Source organism: Mytilus edulis, chromosome 5 (assembly GCF_963676685.1).
Source record: "Mytilus edulis chromosome 5, xbMytEdul2.2, whole genome shotgun sequence".
In the NCBI taxonomy this organism is placed as follows: domain Eukaryota; kingdom Metazoa; phylum Mollusca; class Bivalvia; order Mytilida; family Mytilidae; genus Mytilus; species Mytilus edulis.
Window position 1 is genome coordinate 7,367,840 of NC_092348.1, and position 17,211 is coordinate 7,385,050.

The 17,211-nt window shown below is 30.5% G+C and overlaps 2 protein-coding genes across 3 annotated transcripts; one reads left to right on the forward strand and one right to left on the reverse strand.

Annotated features, from left to right (window-relative positions):
• The first annotated feature begins 308 nt into the window (after positions 1 to 308).
• On the forward strand, positions 309 to 7,966 carry LOC139522841 (dynein regulatory complex subunit 4-like). Its single transcript, XM_071316443.1, has 10 exons — positions 309 to 434; positions 2,065 to 2,175; positions 2,545 to 2,742; positions 3,205 to 3,411; positions 4,051 to 4,311; positions 4,796 to 4,963; positions 5,371 to 5,457; positions 6,150 to 6,359; positions 6,721 to 6,786; positions 7,608 to 7,966. The coding sequence occupies exons 1-10, from the start codon at positions 432 to 434 to the stop codon at positions 7,755 to 7,757; spliced, it is 1,461 nt and encodes a 486-aa protein (XP_071172544.1). The 5' UTR covers positions 309 to 431; the 3' UTR covers positions 7,758 to 7,966.
• A 321-nt stretch (positions 7,967 to 8,287) lies between these two features.
• Positions 8,288 to 16,516, reverse strand: LOC139522842 (dehydrogenase/reductase SDR family member 1-like). 2 transcript variants are annotated; one of them, XM_071316444.1, is made up of 10 exons: positions 16,498 to 16,516; positions 15,565 to 15,725; positions 13,356 to 13,420; positions 13,053 to 13,196; positions 12,054 to 12,133; positions 11,413 to 11,545; positions 10,880 to 11,026; positions 10,391 to 10,472; positions 9,273 to 9,353; positions 8,288 to 8,559 (listed from the first exon to the last, which is right to left on the reverse strand). In XM_071316444.1, exons 2-10 carry the CDS (start codon positions 15,674 to 15,676, stop codon positions 8,423 to 8,425), a joined length of 981 nt encoding a protein of 326 aa, XP_071172545.1. In that variant the 5' UTR covers positions 15,677 to 15,725; positions 16,498 to 16,516; the 3' UTR covers positions 8,288 to 8,422. The 2 variants fall into 2 exon arrangements, with proteins under 2 accessions (XP_071172545.1, XP_071172546.1); XM_071316445.1 differs by lacking the exon at positions 16,498 to 16,516 and adding an exon at positions 16,061 to 16,338.
• Positions 16,517 to 17,211: the final 695 nt, after the last annotated feature.

Genomic DNA, 17,211 nt, shown 5'->3' on the forward strand with positions numbered 1-17,211 from the left:
TTTTAAGTTATAAACACACAAATATATTGAAAAATTAACAATAACAGAGACACATAACCTGAAAAGATATACGTTATTTTGCGTCTAACGATAAACGGGTGCCGTCGCCAGAAATTAGATACGTGTTTTAGCGTTTTCTTTTTAACAGTTACCTATTTACTTTAGAAAACCAGTATTCTAAAATTTACGTAATTTTTAATATATTTTTCTCTCGAATAAATTTATGATGATAAAACTATTTTTCACTGTCTTTGACATTTCGATTGGTCCAAAAATCAAATAAAACGTACACAGCTAATTATCTCGTTGTCTTGTACGAGATTATGTGTTTATTTACATCCGGGGACCGTCACCTGGACAACAAGTACATCAGAAAGGGGGAACATACATTTAACATTTTGAAAACAAAGAATCCAGGAACATACTGAACAATGGTAGGTTTATGGATGACTCTTAGTGAGATATTCAATCCCTCTTCCTGTCTTACCCGTTTTTTTTTAATTCTACTACACAAAAACGACAAAACAACATGAAATTTAAACATGTTATGCAGTTTTTGTATTTGAAATACACATGATATTCTAAACCAATATTTTGATAAATTGGTTATTTTCCTCTTTTTTAAACTTTTATTACATTATTGTGTATAGTTTATATGGTAGTATGTTATTGACCTGATCATTTATCAAATAATCTGTAAAGAGGATTCATTGCAAATAGATTTATCTTTATCTGCTGACTCAGTGACTGTTCAACCTGTCTACCTATACTATAGTATGTAAATAAAAAGACAACCTGTTGACTTATTTCTCTTTCAAACTGATTGACCGCTTTTTCTTCAGATGGAACTACTATCTGTTTAGTGTAAGAAAATAATTAACTGATTGAAACATTGGTTTTGGTGTCTGACACTTTAATTTCCGAGGCCTAAAACTTTCAAAAATAGAGTAAACCCACGGACTTATTACTACTGATCATGCTTACTATTGAAATTTGCATAGGAAACACCTTCTTCCAGCTTTACCATTTGTGTTGATTTGGAAAGTAGAGGACCATATGATAAGTGTGTAAAAACTGTGGAGTTATTGAATGTATACATGTATGGTATCGGGTCCATTTGCCTTAATAACATGTTCGCCCTAGGTCCGTTTGCCCGTAGAGTCTGTTCGTCCTACTAAAATGATATTCAGGTCATTGAATTCGAAGTTGGTTAAACTTATTTAGATAATTATGTGGTACATATTTTTGAAATTTAGGGAAACGTAAGGAATCATTTAAAAGTTTATGGCTTTTTTAGGATTGATAATTGTTCAATGACATAATAATTCTCACTGATTGTTGTGATACTTGTCTTTTGATGGATTAATAATAAAAACAAACATTTTGTTATGATAAACCAGGAACTTTCTATACTAACTAATTACTAAATTAATACATTGTATTCCAGTATACTATGCAAATCAAAGGGAAAATAATATATATTGGTTGCTGCAATACAAATATTCGGTAAATTTTCAACAAACTTTAACATATTCTGTTCAAATAATTAACATTATGCAACTGGACAACAATTAAAAAAAAAGGTACATGTACGTAGGGCAAACGGACCCTGGGCAAACAGGTATCTGGGCGAACAGGTACTAGGGCGAACGTGAATCAGGGCGGACGGACCCAGATTCAATGTAAGTAATGTATAAAATTTTCAAAGAACTTATTTAAAAGATTTTTTACCCAGAGGATCCACATCACAAAAAGATTTTCAAGGTGTGCTAATTTATAGAAGAATGCAACTCACTTTGAACCCAGAAAATTTAACTATGTATGTGAAAAATGTCTCCACTTCAATACAAGCCATCGTACATATCTAAGTTAAGATATAGACTGAGCTACAGAAGAAATTGTTAACATTACTGGCTATTTAAAATCAATTAATCATCCTGACCCATCTATTAGCATCTCTTGGTCTTTCAGGTCAAGAAATATAGAGCAACAAATCATCAAAATTGACACTTAGTCTTTATGTACCTGATATATCTTTTTTTAAATGAATTTTCATTTTTGCAGCCTCCTAAAAAGAAGAGTGGAAAGAAGGGAAAGAAAGGGAAGAAATCTGGAAAGGCCAAATCACCAACAGTTATAGATGGAATCTCAACAGAAGAAATGTCTAAAGAACAGGTATACATGTAGACTTCTGCTTAAAATAAAGTGTCAGAAGATACCAGGGATATTCAAACTCACAAACACAAATGAAATATCACAGCAAAAAAACAAAGACTGAGCAATATGGACCTATCCAAAAGATGATAAAAGACAACGAAAACACAAACAAATATACTTGCAATATTTTTACCTTGTAGTTGGAATAATTTATATTTTGTTTATCTCTAAATTCTTGAAGATTTTTTTGATTGCAAATTATGTTGCACAAGTTTATAAAATGCAAATTGTTTACATCATGTTAATATTGCAAAATTTTTTGTTTCATTAAAAAGATCAAAATGTTTGACTAGTATCATTACAAAAAGTTAAATGTTTTAATTACAGTTGGAAGAACACATACAAAGATTACGTGAGGAATTGGAACGTGAAAGAGAAGAGAGAAACTACTTCCAATTGGAAAGAGACAAGGTCAACACATTCTGGGAAATCACAAAAAGACAGTTAGAAGAGAAGAAAGCAGAACTTAGAAATAAAGACAGAGAAATGGAGGACTCAGAAGAAAGACATCAGACCGAAATAAAAGTAAATTTAAGAATTGTTTTTCAATCATATTCTTTTAACTATCTTTACATTTCCATGTATGCTTCTTTCATAATTTCCAAAAGCTACTTTGTCATGTTGTAGAAATAAATTGAAATGAAACATTCAAAGTCAGATATTTTGTAAAAATTTTGACAAGATTGCTTTCATTATAACTATTACTGACATAATGTGTTTACAATATTTTCTGAATATCTTTATAAAAGAATGTCTCTTCGTTTGTAAAATAAATGCAAACAGGAATTTCTAAATTTAAACTATCAATAATTATCTTCTTCAAATATTTTGTATTCAAACATGAAAATAAAGTAGAATCTGTTATATGAACATGTAGATTTGTATTATATTTAATTATGACAGAATGAGATTTGATGAGTATGATTTTATCAGTGAAAATCATATCTAAATAAAAATATTTAATGATTTACCATTTTATATTTTCAGGTTTACAAACAAAAAGTGAAGCATTTACTGTATGAACATCAGAAGAATATAACAACAATAAAGTCACAAAATGTATCTGCCCTGAAATTGGCACAAAATGATCAATCTAAAAGTGAGAAGAACTTGAAGAAAGATAAACGTGCTCTTACCACACAACTCAAAGAAGAGGAACTTTCTAATGAAACATATATTAAAAATTTGAAAAAGGTAAGAATAGCAAACACAATTAAGTCATGTTTTTTAAAAGGTATACAAGTTCTTGTGAAAATAAAAGGAAAATGCACAAATCTTATTTCATCTTTAAGTGTAGAGTGAATAGGTTTTAAATTATCATTGAAAAAAGTGGTACTGTTTAGTTTGTACTTTATATAATCTAATAAGGGCTTTCAGAGGTCAAATCAATCTTGGAAAACACTATTTATTTCCCTACACAACTACTGAAAATTTCTGTAAAAAGATTATTGGACGTTCTTTGAAAATTGATTAAATTTGTGTTTAAATTTTTAAGATAAGTATGGGCAAGTAAGATTAACATGAAAAGATGGGAATTCTAAACTTTATCAAACATATTTTAGGGAAAACAAAAATCACCAAAATTACTGCAATTAACAACATTACAGTAACCGTTGACACCAAAAATTTCTTAAAAAGTCTAATCATACAAAGACAAACAGCAATGAACAACACATGGTCTGACTTAGTTATGTACCAAATATGGTGTTAAATTTGTGCACAAATACCCCCTTTGTCTATCTAGACAGCATGAGTTTTCCAACATAAAATCTAGTTTAATTTGTATCCCACTTCATTGATTATAAACAATTTTTTTATATGTATTTGTTTTAGACAAATGATGAAGAAATATCTAGGTTACGAGCAGACTTTGAGAGACAGGCTCATGAAATTGAATCAAAGTATGAAAAGAAGATGAGAGCATTGAGAGATGAGCTAGATTTAAGGAGAAAGACAGAAATACATGAAATAGAAGAACGGAAAAATGGACAGATTCATGATTTGATGAGAAACCATGAAAAAGCTTTCAGTGAAATTAAGAACTATTACAATGATATTACAATCAATAATCTGGCACTTATAAATACATTAAAGGTAAGTGGTTAAGTAGTTTCTTCTTAAAAATGTGTTAACTTATTGATTTATTTGGTATTTTAAAAGAACTGACATCTTTCAACCAATGCAATTGGTACTGATAGCATTTTGATTTTACATTGTAATAAGTAGATCTACAAATTTTTATATGACACATTTTTGTAATCCAAAATGAATAAGATCTAGGAATTGTCTGTTTACTTTCTTATTGAAATTTATTCACAAAATAAAGGTTACAAATAAAGATATTATGTTGTTTTGAATTAAATGAGCAGCAAGGTATACACCAATGAGACAGCAACCAACACAAAGAGATTTTTTGGTTATAGGTAACCACAAAATACATACTTTTTTATTTTGTCAAATTATTAAAAAAAAAAGTCCATAGAAACTAAATATATTCATGAAAGACCAAAAATAGAGATCACTGAAACATTTCAAAATCATATACTAATATCGCTAACACATTTTTCTTTAATTATAGGAACAAGTAGAGGAAATGAGAAAAGAAAAAGAAAGAATGGAAAAACAGATGAATGAAATACAGAATGAAAATAGGAGAATGAAGGAACCATTAGAGAGAGTGAAAGAAGAACTAGCAGTATTACAGAAACAACTGGCTAATTATGAAAAAGACAAAGAAACACTCAGAGTAAGTACTGGACCATTAAAAAATCTAAAGATACTGGGATATATCAGTCACATATTTTTTTCTTCATAATAGACATTTACCACTTAATGTTAAATGAACAACAATCATTATGACTATTTTACCAATAAACTCATCATAGATACCAGGGTCAAAATTTTATATATTAACGCAAGACACACGTTTGGTCTAAAAAAGACTCATCAGAGATGCTCAAATAAAAAAATGTTTAAAAGGCCAACATTGTATAAAGTTTTGAAAAAGAAAAATGTGATTGTTTTTATTTTTGAATTTTAATTGCATAAAATGAGTATGTTATCATTATTTGTATTAAAGTCACTAAGTGACTTGAGATACACATTGATGACATGTGGTTCAGGTATTAAGATTTAACTTTTGAATTATTTCAGATGACTAAAGCAAGGTTGAAGGTCACAGAGGATGAATTTAGAGCATTGAAATGGGAACATGAGGTTCTTGAACAAAGATTTGAAAAGGTATTCATAAAGCTGAATATAATTTTGTTGTTTTAATTAGTTGTTTCCAATTGGATAAACCTCAAATATTCCATTAGAGTTCAATTTTAATGGTTTTAATGATTTTGTTAAGTATTATAATAACAACTTATTATAATAAAGACTTAAATTACAGTCAGGGTATTTTTTGTAATCAAATATCACCTTTGTAATCTAGTATTATTTAAGTTGAGGACAGGCGGTTATGGATATCAATCCCTGTTTGGCTCTACCAAAAGACATGAAAAATTGATATAAGTTGCTCCAATGCTTACCATGTCTTTCTGTGGACTGTTTGTTACCTTGTGAACTACATTGTAGAACATTAAAAATTCACTCAGAATTTTATTCCAGTGAAAAGCAGGGGTCATAATATTCCTATGACATTAATATTTCCCGGTTTAAAATGCATGTACTATTTGCAACTGGACAATACACACAAATTCATGATCATCATAATTTTAAATCATTACTGGAACACTCAATAATAACAAAGGCTGCAATAATTATCATTGATGTGTTGTCGGTCATGGTTTTGTGTACAAAATACATATTTGTTTGCTTGCTTGCAACTCAAAACATAGCATTACAATATTGAACAAAAGTTTTATCTTTTGTTTTCTTTTTATTATGATTAGTTGTCTTTAATTTTTTATCTTTGGATTTTTTTTCAGACACAAATGGAGAGAGATGATCTGTATAAGAAATTTGTTAAAGCTATTCATGAAGTTCAACAAAAGAGCAACTTCAAGAACTTCTTATTGGAGAAGAAACTTGGAGCACTGGCTGACACTCTTGAGAAGAAGGAAGCTCAGTTGAATGAAGTCTTATCAGCATCTAATCTTGACCCAACTGCACTCACAGTTGTCACAAGAAAATTGGAGGTGAGTGTTAACCTGAAGTGACTCTTTATGTCGATAGAATAAAGGAAAAAAAAAATCCAGGGAAAATTATAAAAAGGCTATGAATCTTGCAATGAAATGGCAGACCATATTAAAAAAATGCTACAAAGCAGGCAAGATAAAAATATCTGTAGACAGTTTTTTGTATTCTCAATCTAGAATATAGTCTTTAATCTTTAGTTGTGATTCACTACAATTACTGACTGTTGCCTTTTGTCAATAATGTGAAAGAGAAAAATATTTATTGAAGTTATTCATCAAATTTTATTCCATGGGTCTGTTATTGCACAGATTTGATTTATTCCCCCCACATGTTACACACGAATTGTTTATTCTTCTTTAGGATGTATTGGACTCCAAGAACAGTGCTATTAAAGACCTGCAATATGAGTTGGCCAGAGTTTGTAAGGTAACTATATTTTGTCACTTAGTTTAAAGAACAAGAAGAAATGTTTATTTTGTAAATATGAAAATAAGAAGATGTGGTAGGATTGCCAACGAGACAATTCTCCACCAGAGATTATATGACATAAAAGAAAGCAAATATAAGTTTCCGTACAACTTTCATCATTGAGCAAAACCAATACCACATAGTAAGCTAACTAACTACAACCACTAGATTACAGGCTCATACAAAATGTATACTGGTGCCCCAAACCCTCCCCAAACCAATACCACATAGTAAGCTAACTAACTACAACCACTAGATTACAGGCTCATACAAAATGTATACTACTAACTACAACCACTAGATTACAGGCTCATACAAAATGTATACTACTAACTACAACCACTAGATTACAGGCTCATACAAAATGTATACTGGTGCCCCAAACCCTCCCCAAACCAATACCACATAGTAAGCTAACTAACTACAACCACTAGATTACAGGCTCATACAAAATGTATACTACTAACTACAACCACTAGATTACAGGCTCATACAAAATGTATACTGGTGCCCCAAACCCTCCCCAAACATTGGACAATGGTTATAAACTCTTACTCAGACAAATGTTCAAGTTAAAGCAATTTTCCTCAACTGTTTCTTACTAATATTAAAATAATAAGTGACGTCTATTTTTTTTTTACTATTTGACTAAGACAGTTAATTTTGGTTGTGTTCTACAATGATTTAAGGACAATTTGAAGTATTCCATTTTCCTGATTCCAGACACTGTTTATTCTTTGTATAAGTACATATTTTGATGTGTTTTCCTCCTCTTCCAGGCACACAACGATTTGCTGAGAACATATGAGGCTAAGTTAACACAGTTTGGTATACCAACAGAAGAATTAGGATTCAAACCATTAGAGAGTACCGTTGGAGGACAAGCTTTGGGACAAGGACCTGCTGGGCTAGTGTCAGCCCCTTCATAAAGTCCTGTTTCAAAGACAGAAGCCATTCCATCCAATTAGATAACAACCTTATTGAAATACAATGTTGAATCATGAACTTTGTACCAATTTTATATTTTAAGAATTGACCTTAGAGAGAGAGCTGTGATAACTTATTTTTACATGTGTATTTGTGATGTATATATATAATAAATTATGTGTATATCTGACTATTAAAAGAAAACATCTAATTTTAATTTTCCCTTGTTTTTTAAGTCCACCTGACCGGTTTGCAAATCAGAAATATTTCCCTTGGCTATCAATTATTATGAAAATATTTCACAAGTGTAATTTTTATGCCCCACCTACGATAGTAGAGGGACATAATGTTTTCTGGTCTGTGCATCCGTCCGTCCGTTCATATGTCCGTCTGTCCCGCTTCAGGTTAAAGTTTTTGGTCAAGGTAGTTTTTGATGAAGTTGATGTCCAATCGACTTCAAACTTAGTATACATGTTTCCTATGATATGATCTTTATAATTTTAATGCCAAATTAGAGGGTTCAAAATAAAAAGAAACTTATATATTTATTAATTGTTTTAAAAAACAACAGAAAGTAAATGAAATAGAAAAATACAACAATTGTAAAAATTCAGTACATTTATATGTATATGAATAAGACAAGGTAGCCAATCAGTCAGTTTGTTCATCAAAACTTATTACCAGCTGCAGCCATCATCCATTTAGGAATATAAACAAAATTAGGAACAAAATTAGCCATCCATTTCGTCTTTGGAAAAAACTGTAGAGCATTGTTCAATTGTCTAGGATTTACTGGTACTTTACCTACAATTTAAAGAAAATTTATAAGACAAACTTTTAAAATGCATATCATAATTCAATAAAAAAATTATGTTTTAATTTTGCCTGCAAGTGTTGCCTACTTACTTACATATCTGATGGATTGATATTGTTCTAAGGTTAACTATATACTGTAAACTAACTATTTTTCACAAGCGATTCATTCAGCCAACTTTCACAAATTATAAAACAACTTGAATACATTAAACTTATATCTTCTACTAATTAAATCTGTTATCAAAGTAGGAAAATACAAGAAAAAAAGAAAAAAAGGCAAGAATGCTGAACACAAAAAAAAAAATGATTTTCATTATTCATTTCTTATATTATTTAAGTGAAAACAAGACAAACTAGCTTTGCATAACAAGGTTATATCTAGAATAAGCCTCTCTACTAAGTCTACTTAACATCTTAAAGAAAGTAGTTCTTTGTTAAATTTAATCACAACTTTTTCTTCAACTGATGGCAATTTTTATAGAGCATGGCGTATTGTATAGATACTTGTCTAATGCTAAAGACTGCTACTTTTACAAACATATTTGGTTTTCTACCTCACGATTTGTTCCATCACACCTCTTTTATTCATACTTCTGATAACTAAACATTTTATCTGTTTTACATATACCTGAATAAATTCTAGGCATACAAGTTATATAAAGTATATTTATTTTGAATATTATAATTAATATAATTAATACCATTAATGTCTTTGAATCCATATTCATAGCCAAGGTCTGCTGTGAAGCAAACTCGACCAGACTTTTTCATAATATTTGGATCTAAAACAAACAAAATAAAAGTTAAACATTATTATAATGAGTACCATATAAGAATACCTACCAATTTTTCAAAATCACCTTGGAGGATTTTAAGTTTGAGAGGACCTTTTGCTCCTCTTATTTTGTCATATGTGTTCTTAAGCTATTACTTGATTTATTTCACTAGACTATTCAAAGTTTCGCCAGTATGTATGTGATTAAATACCCTTTTAAGGTAGATACATGGTATACCACCATCTTGGATTGTACAATCACAGTAAAAAATCGGTCTAGTTATTTGACTAAATCTGCAAATTTGGAGACAGATTTGCAATTTAAAGGTTAGACTTTTTAATCATATAAAGAAAACTTGGTAATTTTTTGTATAATTCAAAATATTTAAACAAATAGAATTTTTTTGCTTTTAGAATCATTTTTTTCAAATGAGCCATTTTAGGGAGGATAATCTTTTAGTAAAACAATTATACTGGACTGATAGGGAAATTTCTTCTTTTTACTTTTTGCAAGAAAACAAGTTCGGTGACACCATTTTTTCTTTTTATTTTCTTAAAATATATTACAAAACCTGTCTTTTCACAATTTATTTAAAAATTCTATCTCATAGATTTTTTTTACGCACACAAATGTGTTTTTCCATGAACAATCTAACCAAATTTAGGCAATTTTCAATGACTCATAGCATAAAAAATAGCATGGTGACCCATACTTTTTATCATATTTTTGAAAAGAGCATAGTAAAATCTTCATTTTGGCTAAGTATAAGAAAATTCTGTCTCAAAAAATATTTTATGATCTACCTTAATTCATTCGAGGTGCTGATATTATATAATAGAGAATTTCAAGTTTCAGTTTAATACTCTCAACGGGATATCCCCAATAAATCAGCAGGTCTGGATGTAGACGTTTTTATTTGAAAATTAAAGAACTGTAGAAAGAATCAATTATTTAAAGAAATATTGATGATTTTAGAAGAATTAAGAATGAACGTTTTTTTTATCATATAAACCAGTAAATAAACATTTGCTTGAATGAAATACCTGTTGCCAGGGCAACAATTGCTTTTCCTGAATATTCAGTTGTTTCTGCATTTTCAAACATAGAAGGATCTAGCTTCATTGTCTGCAATAGAAAGTTAATACTAGCATTAGTTTGAATGTCACACAAAAATTTTTAAGTTTAAAGAATAATTTCATATCTTTGCATTTATCAATCAAAATTTCTGGATGATGTAGTTTTAAAAAAGATAGTGGGTGACTGCTTATTGATCTTCAGAGGTGTTTTGTTAATTTGTGTTGCTGTAACATTGACGAAAATCTCATGTACTGTAATCTTACAAAATTACAAAATTGATCAAGAATTCGAAAAAACCAACAGACAGTGATTTGTTTTTATTTAAAAAATGTAACTATGATCTACACTTTATACTTTTTAAAAGTAAATAATAAAGGATCATAAAGTATACTAGATGTTTTTTTTCAATAGAAGTTATGCAAGCATAAATGCATAAACATATACTTAGAACTTGCTTCTTCTGATGTTGATATAGGTTCATCTGCCTTGGTTGTCAGTAAATGTAAAACCTGTTCTGTTCGTACTAAACCAGGCCATAAACTGACGAAAGCAACATCCATCTTCCGTAATTCTATAGCACAATCGGCTGCCATTCTATCATTCTGAAACCACACAGTTTATAGTAAGTGTCACACATGTATACATATAACACTAAAAGTACTCAAGTTAAGTACCTTGAACATCATGAGGTCATCTTAAAACATTGTCTGGTCACTATGTCATTTTTAAGCAAATTAAAATATACATTTGCTTTTGCATTAATATGAAAAAAAGACAAGTTAGTATGAAAAACAGAATTGCAATTGAATAAAAATATAGAAGACAAGAAAGTGGCATCTTAATAGGTTTATCTACTCAGAAAGAAAATATTTCTTTCAATCTATATTAAGATTTTATATCCAAGTGTCCTGAAGAGAAAAGGAGAACCAAACATGAATCTAAAAAAAACAACCCCAAAAAAACAACATATAACATATAAAATACTCACAGCTTCTTTCCCAATGCCATAAGGAACATTAAACGTGTATTTCAGTCCAGCAGCAGACGATATGTTGACAATTAAACCTGATTTCCATGGAGTCATTAACCTTGCTGCATATACAGAACATAGGTAATGATTCCTGCAATTAATATTTATGATAAATACGTATAACATGTATGTCATATCTCTATTTAATAAGGCATTACATAAAAACATAATCCTAAATTATGTCTAAATTAAAAGATCCATCCCTCAACAATAACTCTATTAAATAAAACTTGAAATCAACACCAAGTTTAGAAAAACCTACATTACCTCTTGTTGCTTAACTTCATGATGTTATTTGGATTATTTTTTTTAGTTTGATGTTACTATATTTTTTTTCTTCTTAGTTGATTTTTTTTTTCATTATTAATCTATTTATTATGATTAAAAGACATATTCTGCGTTATAATTTACCTTAATTATAAATTTCAATGCCAAACACTTCGTATTACGTAAATATGAAAACTTGAAAACAAAACTGCATGGCCGTATGCTACTAACAATAACGTAGTCCATACTTCCATGCTTCAGACATATACTACCTCCTGATGTACATATCATCGTGTTTCTGACTTATAAAACTGCAATATTAAGATACATACCTTAGTCCTACATTATTAACAGTATCCCACATTGTTATAGGCTGTTCCCAAAACGGTGTGTTAAAGTTATCAGCTAAAGCCTATGTAAAATAAAACATTTAAAGTCTTTGAAATTTCAAACCAAAACATCGGACAATTCAATTCAACCTGGCAGAAAACAAAACAATATATGAAACAATGAAAATAGCTATCTATCAATTTGGCATCTGTTTCCTTGACAACTGTTACCAAAGTCAACGCCTTATTGGAAGAAAACATGATATTGGGTATGTCTATATGTCTCGAATACAGTCATGTGTCTGTCAAGAACGTGTAAAATGTATTAAAGTATTTGCATTCTGTTGGTTGATATTGTATCCAAGAAGAAGATGACATGAGCTAGTGTCTAATCATTTCAGAAAATGAAATATGTCTCAATCTTTACTTTTTTTTAAATACAATTATAGGGAGTATTTGGGACAAACACTTCCTGTTCACTCGTGTAACAATGATTTAAGAAATGTAAACTGCAAAAGACTGTTATTGTGATTCAGTCAACAGGGAATTTAAGGACATTTGAATAATTAAAGTGTTTTATAGTGATTAAGATTTTAACACAATGTTTTGTTTGTTTTGTACACGCATCGTTGTCAATATTATCAAATGATGCAACAGTCATACAAGTGAGAGGTTTAACTAGCTATAAAACCAGGTTCAATCCACCAGTTTCTACATAATAAAATGCCTGTACCAAGTCAGGAACATGACAGTTATTATCCATTCGTTTGATGTGTTTGAGCTTTTGATTTTGCCATTTGATTATGGACGTTTTGAATTTTTCTCTGAGTTCAGTATTTTTGTGATTTTACTTTTTAGTTATCTATTCAAGATCCAAAACAAATTTAAACGTAAAGTAACTTAATAAAACTATAAAAAAAAATCGTTTATTCTTTCAGATGTATATTTTTTGTAGTTTACATCGATTTCATTATCACAGTTATAATCCTGTTAGGATATTACCTTGACAGCAGAATATGCATTATTAACAAGAACATCAAGGCGTCCATCTTGTTCCTTTGCAACACGACTAAACAATTCCTCAACATCACTGTCTTTAGAATGATCACACTGAACAGGAATACATTTGCCACCTCTTTCCTCAATCTACAAATGAAAAGTACCAGTCGTATAAACATAAGTTATAATTAACCGATACACTTGACAAAACGTACCATATAACCAGGTTCAACAGTGCTACTTTTTTTTTTTATAATTCTTAAATATTTTTTTGATTTGATTTATATAATTATACAATGTACTTACTTCTTTAGCTGTTTCTGTTAAAGAGCCACCAACGGGATCATCTTCAGGTGATGTAAGTGTCCTTCCTGCAAAAAATGACATGCCATGTTACAACATTGGTTGTAGCTTTTATCTCCATCGCGATTAACTTATAACGACCACCGGTATTTCTCATAATTTATCATAATCATAAAGAAGTAACATTGCTGTCTTGGATTAATTGACTTGCGAGCAGTTTAAAATATTTTTTGAATGTTCTTGCATTTATTTACTGTAGTCCTGTCATGTAATGTTGTCATTTAAGTCTTATATTTAACATTGCCATAAAATCGCAAGGTTTGGCTATCCACAAAATCATGTTCAACCCACCATTTGTTCTTAAAATGTCGTCCTGTACTAAGTCAAGAAAATGGCAGTTGTTATCTTATAGTTCGTTTCTGTGTGTGTTGCATTTTTTTTTGTTTATTGTTGCACTTTAGTTGTTTTCCTATTATAGTTGATGTGTTCCCCTCAGTTTAAGTTTGAAACCCGAATTTGTTTTCTCTCAATCGATATATGACTAACGAGCAGTGGTATACTACTATTGCCTTTATTTATGTAATACCGTCAACGATATCATAGTTGTTTACGAAAGATATAAAATGAATTTAACATTATTGCGTTTACCATTTGATAGATATGTACAGGGATTTATGTGGTCAACTGGAATTAGATCTACACATTCATTTTTTATAAGAATAATATTAACAGTACAAGTTTTACTGGACCAGATCGCATTTTGACAATTATATTTTTTTCAGCGATGTTCGAGGTCAGTTTATTTGAAAAATCAAAATATAATACAAACGCCAAATAGCTGTTCTAATAAGAAAAGGACCTATAACGTTTTGCCGAACTAAGTCTAGGAAAGGGAACTTTAATTTTTAGGCATAAATAATAGAATTAAAATTTAATGTGGCAGCATGGTTTATAAAATTATCTATCCTAACGAAAGACAAAACACAGCTGCTCCGCAAGATACACCGCTTATTTACCACTTTACATAATGTAATGTGTTACAACCCTAGATAAAGCCAACTTGGAAAGGCATTACTAGACTTACGAAAGCTTTCTTTGAATATAGCCTAGTTGCTCGAGTGGTCTAAGGCGCGCTGGATACAGTGCAGACGGGGTGCCATCATCTATCAGATGAAGGGGTTTGAATTCTGATGAAGGAAGAACAAAAATAATTGTGCTAACATTAGTTGCATATCAGACAAATGCTCAAAGGTTAAATAACCAAAATACCGAATTGCAAGAAAAAAAACCCAACGGAAAGTCCTTTTTCAATTAATAAAACCAAAAGCTAAACAAATCAAACGAATGTGTTTTCTTTACGGATAAATTTTTAAAATGATCCTATTTTTTTTTATAGCTGAGCCTCTCACTTGTATGACAGTAGTATGAAATTCCATCATATTGACGACAATGTGTGAACAAAAAAAACCCAGATATATAAGGTAAAAATGTAAAAAGAAGTATTATTACAATATTAGTTTAGTACTGTTATCCTTGTTATTTTCGATACTAGCACAGTAGTTTTATATATAGCTATAGCCTCTCCCAGTGGTAGAGCTATCCCCTCACTATTACCTCTTGTTGCTTCTGTCACAATACAGTGTATCCACCAGTTATATATACTGTAGCTCAAGCCTCACCCAGTTGTAGAGCTATCCATAACTGATAACTTTCTTTGCTCTAGTTACAATACATTGTATTCACCAGTTGTTTATAATGTAGCTTCAGCTTGTCATAGCTACCGCGCTATACCTTCAACGATTCCTCTTATCGCCCCTGTCACAATATGTTGTACTCACCAGATCTATCTATTGTATCTACAGCCTCACCTAGTTGTAGAGCTATCCCCTAACCAATACCTCTAGTTGCTCCAGTTACGATACATTATACTCACCAGTTATATAAACTATAGTTCAATCCTCACCCAGTTGTAGAGCCATCCCCATACTAATACATCTAGTTACTCCAGTCACAATACAGTGTACTCACCAGTTATATATACTGTAGCTCCAGCCTCACCTAGTTGTAAAGCTATACCTTTACTTATACCTCTAGTTGCTCTTGTCACATTACAGTGTACTCACCAGTTATTTTTAAAGCCTCACCCAGTTGTAGAGCGACCATCCCCATACTAATACCTCTAGTTACTCCAGTCACAATACAGTGTACTCACCAGTTATATATACTGTAGCTCCAGCCTCACCTAGTTGTAAAGCTATACCTTTACCAATACCTCTTGTTGCTCCAGTTACGATACATACTTTTCCAGACAAAGACTTAGTCATTTTGATTTTTTTGTGCAGGGGTAATCTATTTTTCCAAATACCTTTTAATCTGAAATAAAAGATTGAGCACACATATTTTGGTTAGATCTTACTTGCAAGAATATATACAAAATAGTATCTAATTTGTAAATCTTCTTAAAGGTTAACAAGTTTCAACAGGAGGGTTCCGTTACTGTTGTAACATAAGATTTGACACTGATAATCATGGCAGAGGAAATAATTAGATGTGAATAGGAACACGTACTAATTTATATATAATTCCGAATGATATAGTTTAACATCGCATTGCTCTGAAAAAAACCCAGTGTGAAATTTATTACAGATTTAATGCTCCTACAGATATTTCTCGATACCATAATTTATTGATATAACAATAACACTTACCTTTGACATATATATATATATATAAGTCCTAATATTCAGACTTGCAATGAGTTTATATCAACAACAACATCTCCTCCTCTAGGTTATATAATGACACAATGTCTTATCATTACATGCATATATGATTTAAACACATTATAAACTTGATGCAGAATTGTCATTTGTCAGTAGGATCCTTATATAAGAAACACTAATTAAACTTCTCAAATATTAACCGGTGATATCATGTGTGTTACCTGTGGTGTGTATACAAACAGAAATTCATTAACATATAGTACATCTAATAATAGAATGTGTGTATTTTTAGATAGACAATTTGAATATCAGATTTTTTGAACTTGGAATAAAGAACGTTACTTCATAAAATATATGCATCAATCCCCTCGTGTATTATTTGCAAAGGTGATACGGAATATTTATCAACAAGGTCTTGATACCTTCCGATGATCTTGTTTTTTGAAGAAGAACAAATTAAGACGTTCATTTACCATACACCTAGCCGGTTCATCAACTGTCTGTCCAAACACTGGTGACGTTTTACAGAGTATGAGTAGCAGCTGCAAGATCTTGAATACCGAATAAGTAAAACAAAATGTATATATATCCTATATATACATGATATAGGTGAAGTTGGTATATTACTATAGGCTAACGTGGGAGAAATTCATTATCTCAAAATTAAAATCCTCTCGTTTATCATAGATTTTGGTATTGAGATGACCGTGTAAGTCAAATTCGAGGTATTAATTAAAATGAGACTGAAAAAGCCGTGTCTGTTGTGTCTTTAATTTCTAGTTCTGGATGATATCATAATGGATCAAAATGAGAAAAGTTTAGTCTTTTTATTTTTGACAAGTGTTTGAAGGAACTCCGACTCATACGAAAATAAGAAGAGGTCGGCTCGAAGAGGCGAATTACAGATCGTTCTCGCAGGAATTTCAACAATTTGTTAATTTTTTTACACCAAATTTTACACATATGTTGTAAAACAGAAATTCCAGCAAACTGATGACTTGTTCCTCTGTGTAGCATTTTTCAAGTATTTGTTCACCATAGAAAAATACGCCGTTTGGTATCCCGAAGTAATATAATTCATAGCACATGCTTTAATTTTTTATGTTGAAAAGCATTGTGGACAGGACAAGTTTATC

What these genes read in the sequence shown, in the direction of transcription:
- LOC139522841 (XM_071316443.1), top strand. An exon ending in AAGACAAAGAAACACTCAGA is followed by an intron (nt 4,964 to 5,370) that starts GTAAGTACTGGA and finishes GAATTATTTCAG; the next exon opens with ATGACTAAAGCAAGGTTGAA. An exon ending in AGTTGGCCAGAGTTTGTAAG is followed by an intron (nt 6,787 to 7,607) that starts GTAACTATATTT and finishes CTCCTCTTCCAG; the next exon opens with GCACACAACGATTTGCTGAG.
- LOC139522842 (XM_071316444.1), bottom strand. Translation starts at nt 15,676, where the DNA reads ATGACTAAGTCTTTGTCTGGAAAAGTATGTATCGTAACTGGAGCAACA. An exon ending in ATGCATATTCTGCTGTCAAG is followed by an intron (nt 12,134 to 13,052) that starts GTAATATCCTAA and finishes TATTTTACATAG; the next exon opens with GCTTTAGCTGATAACTTTAA. An exon ending in GTTAATAATGTAGGACTAAG is followed by an intron (nt 11,546 to 12,053) that starts GTATGTATCTTA and finishes TATTAATTGCAG; the next exon opens with GAATCATTACCTATGTTCTG.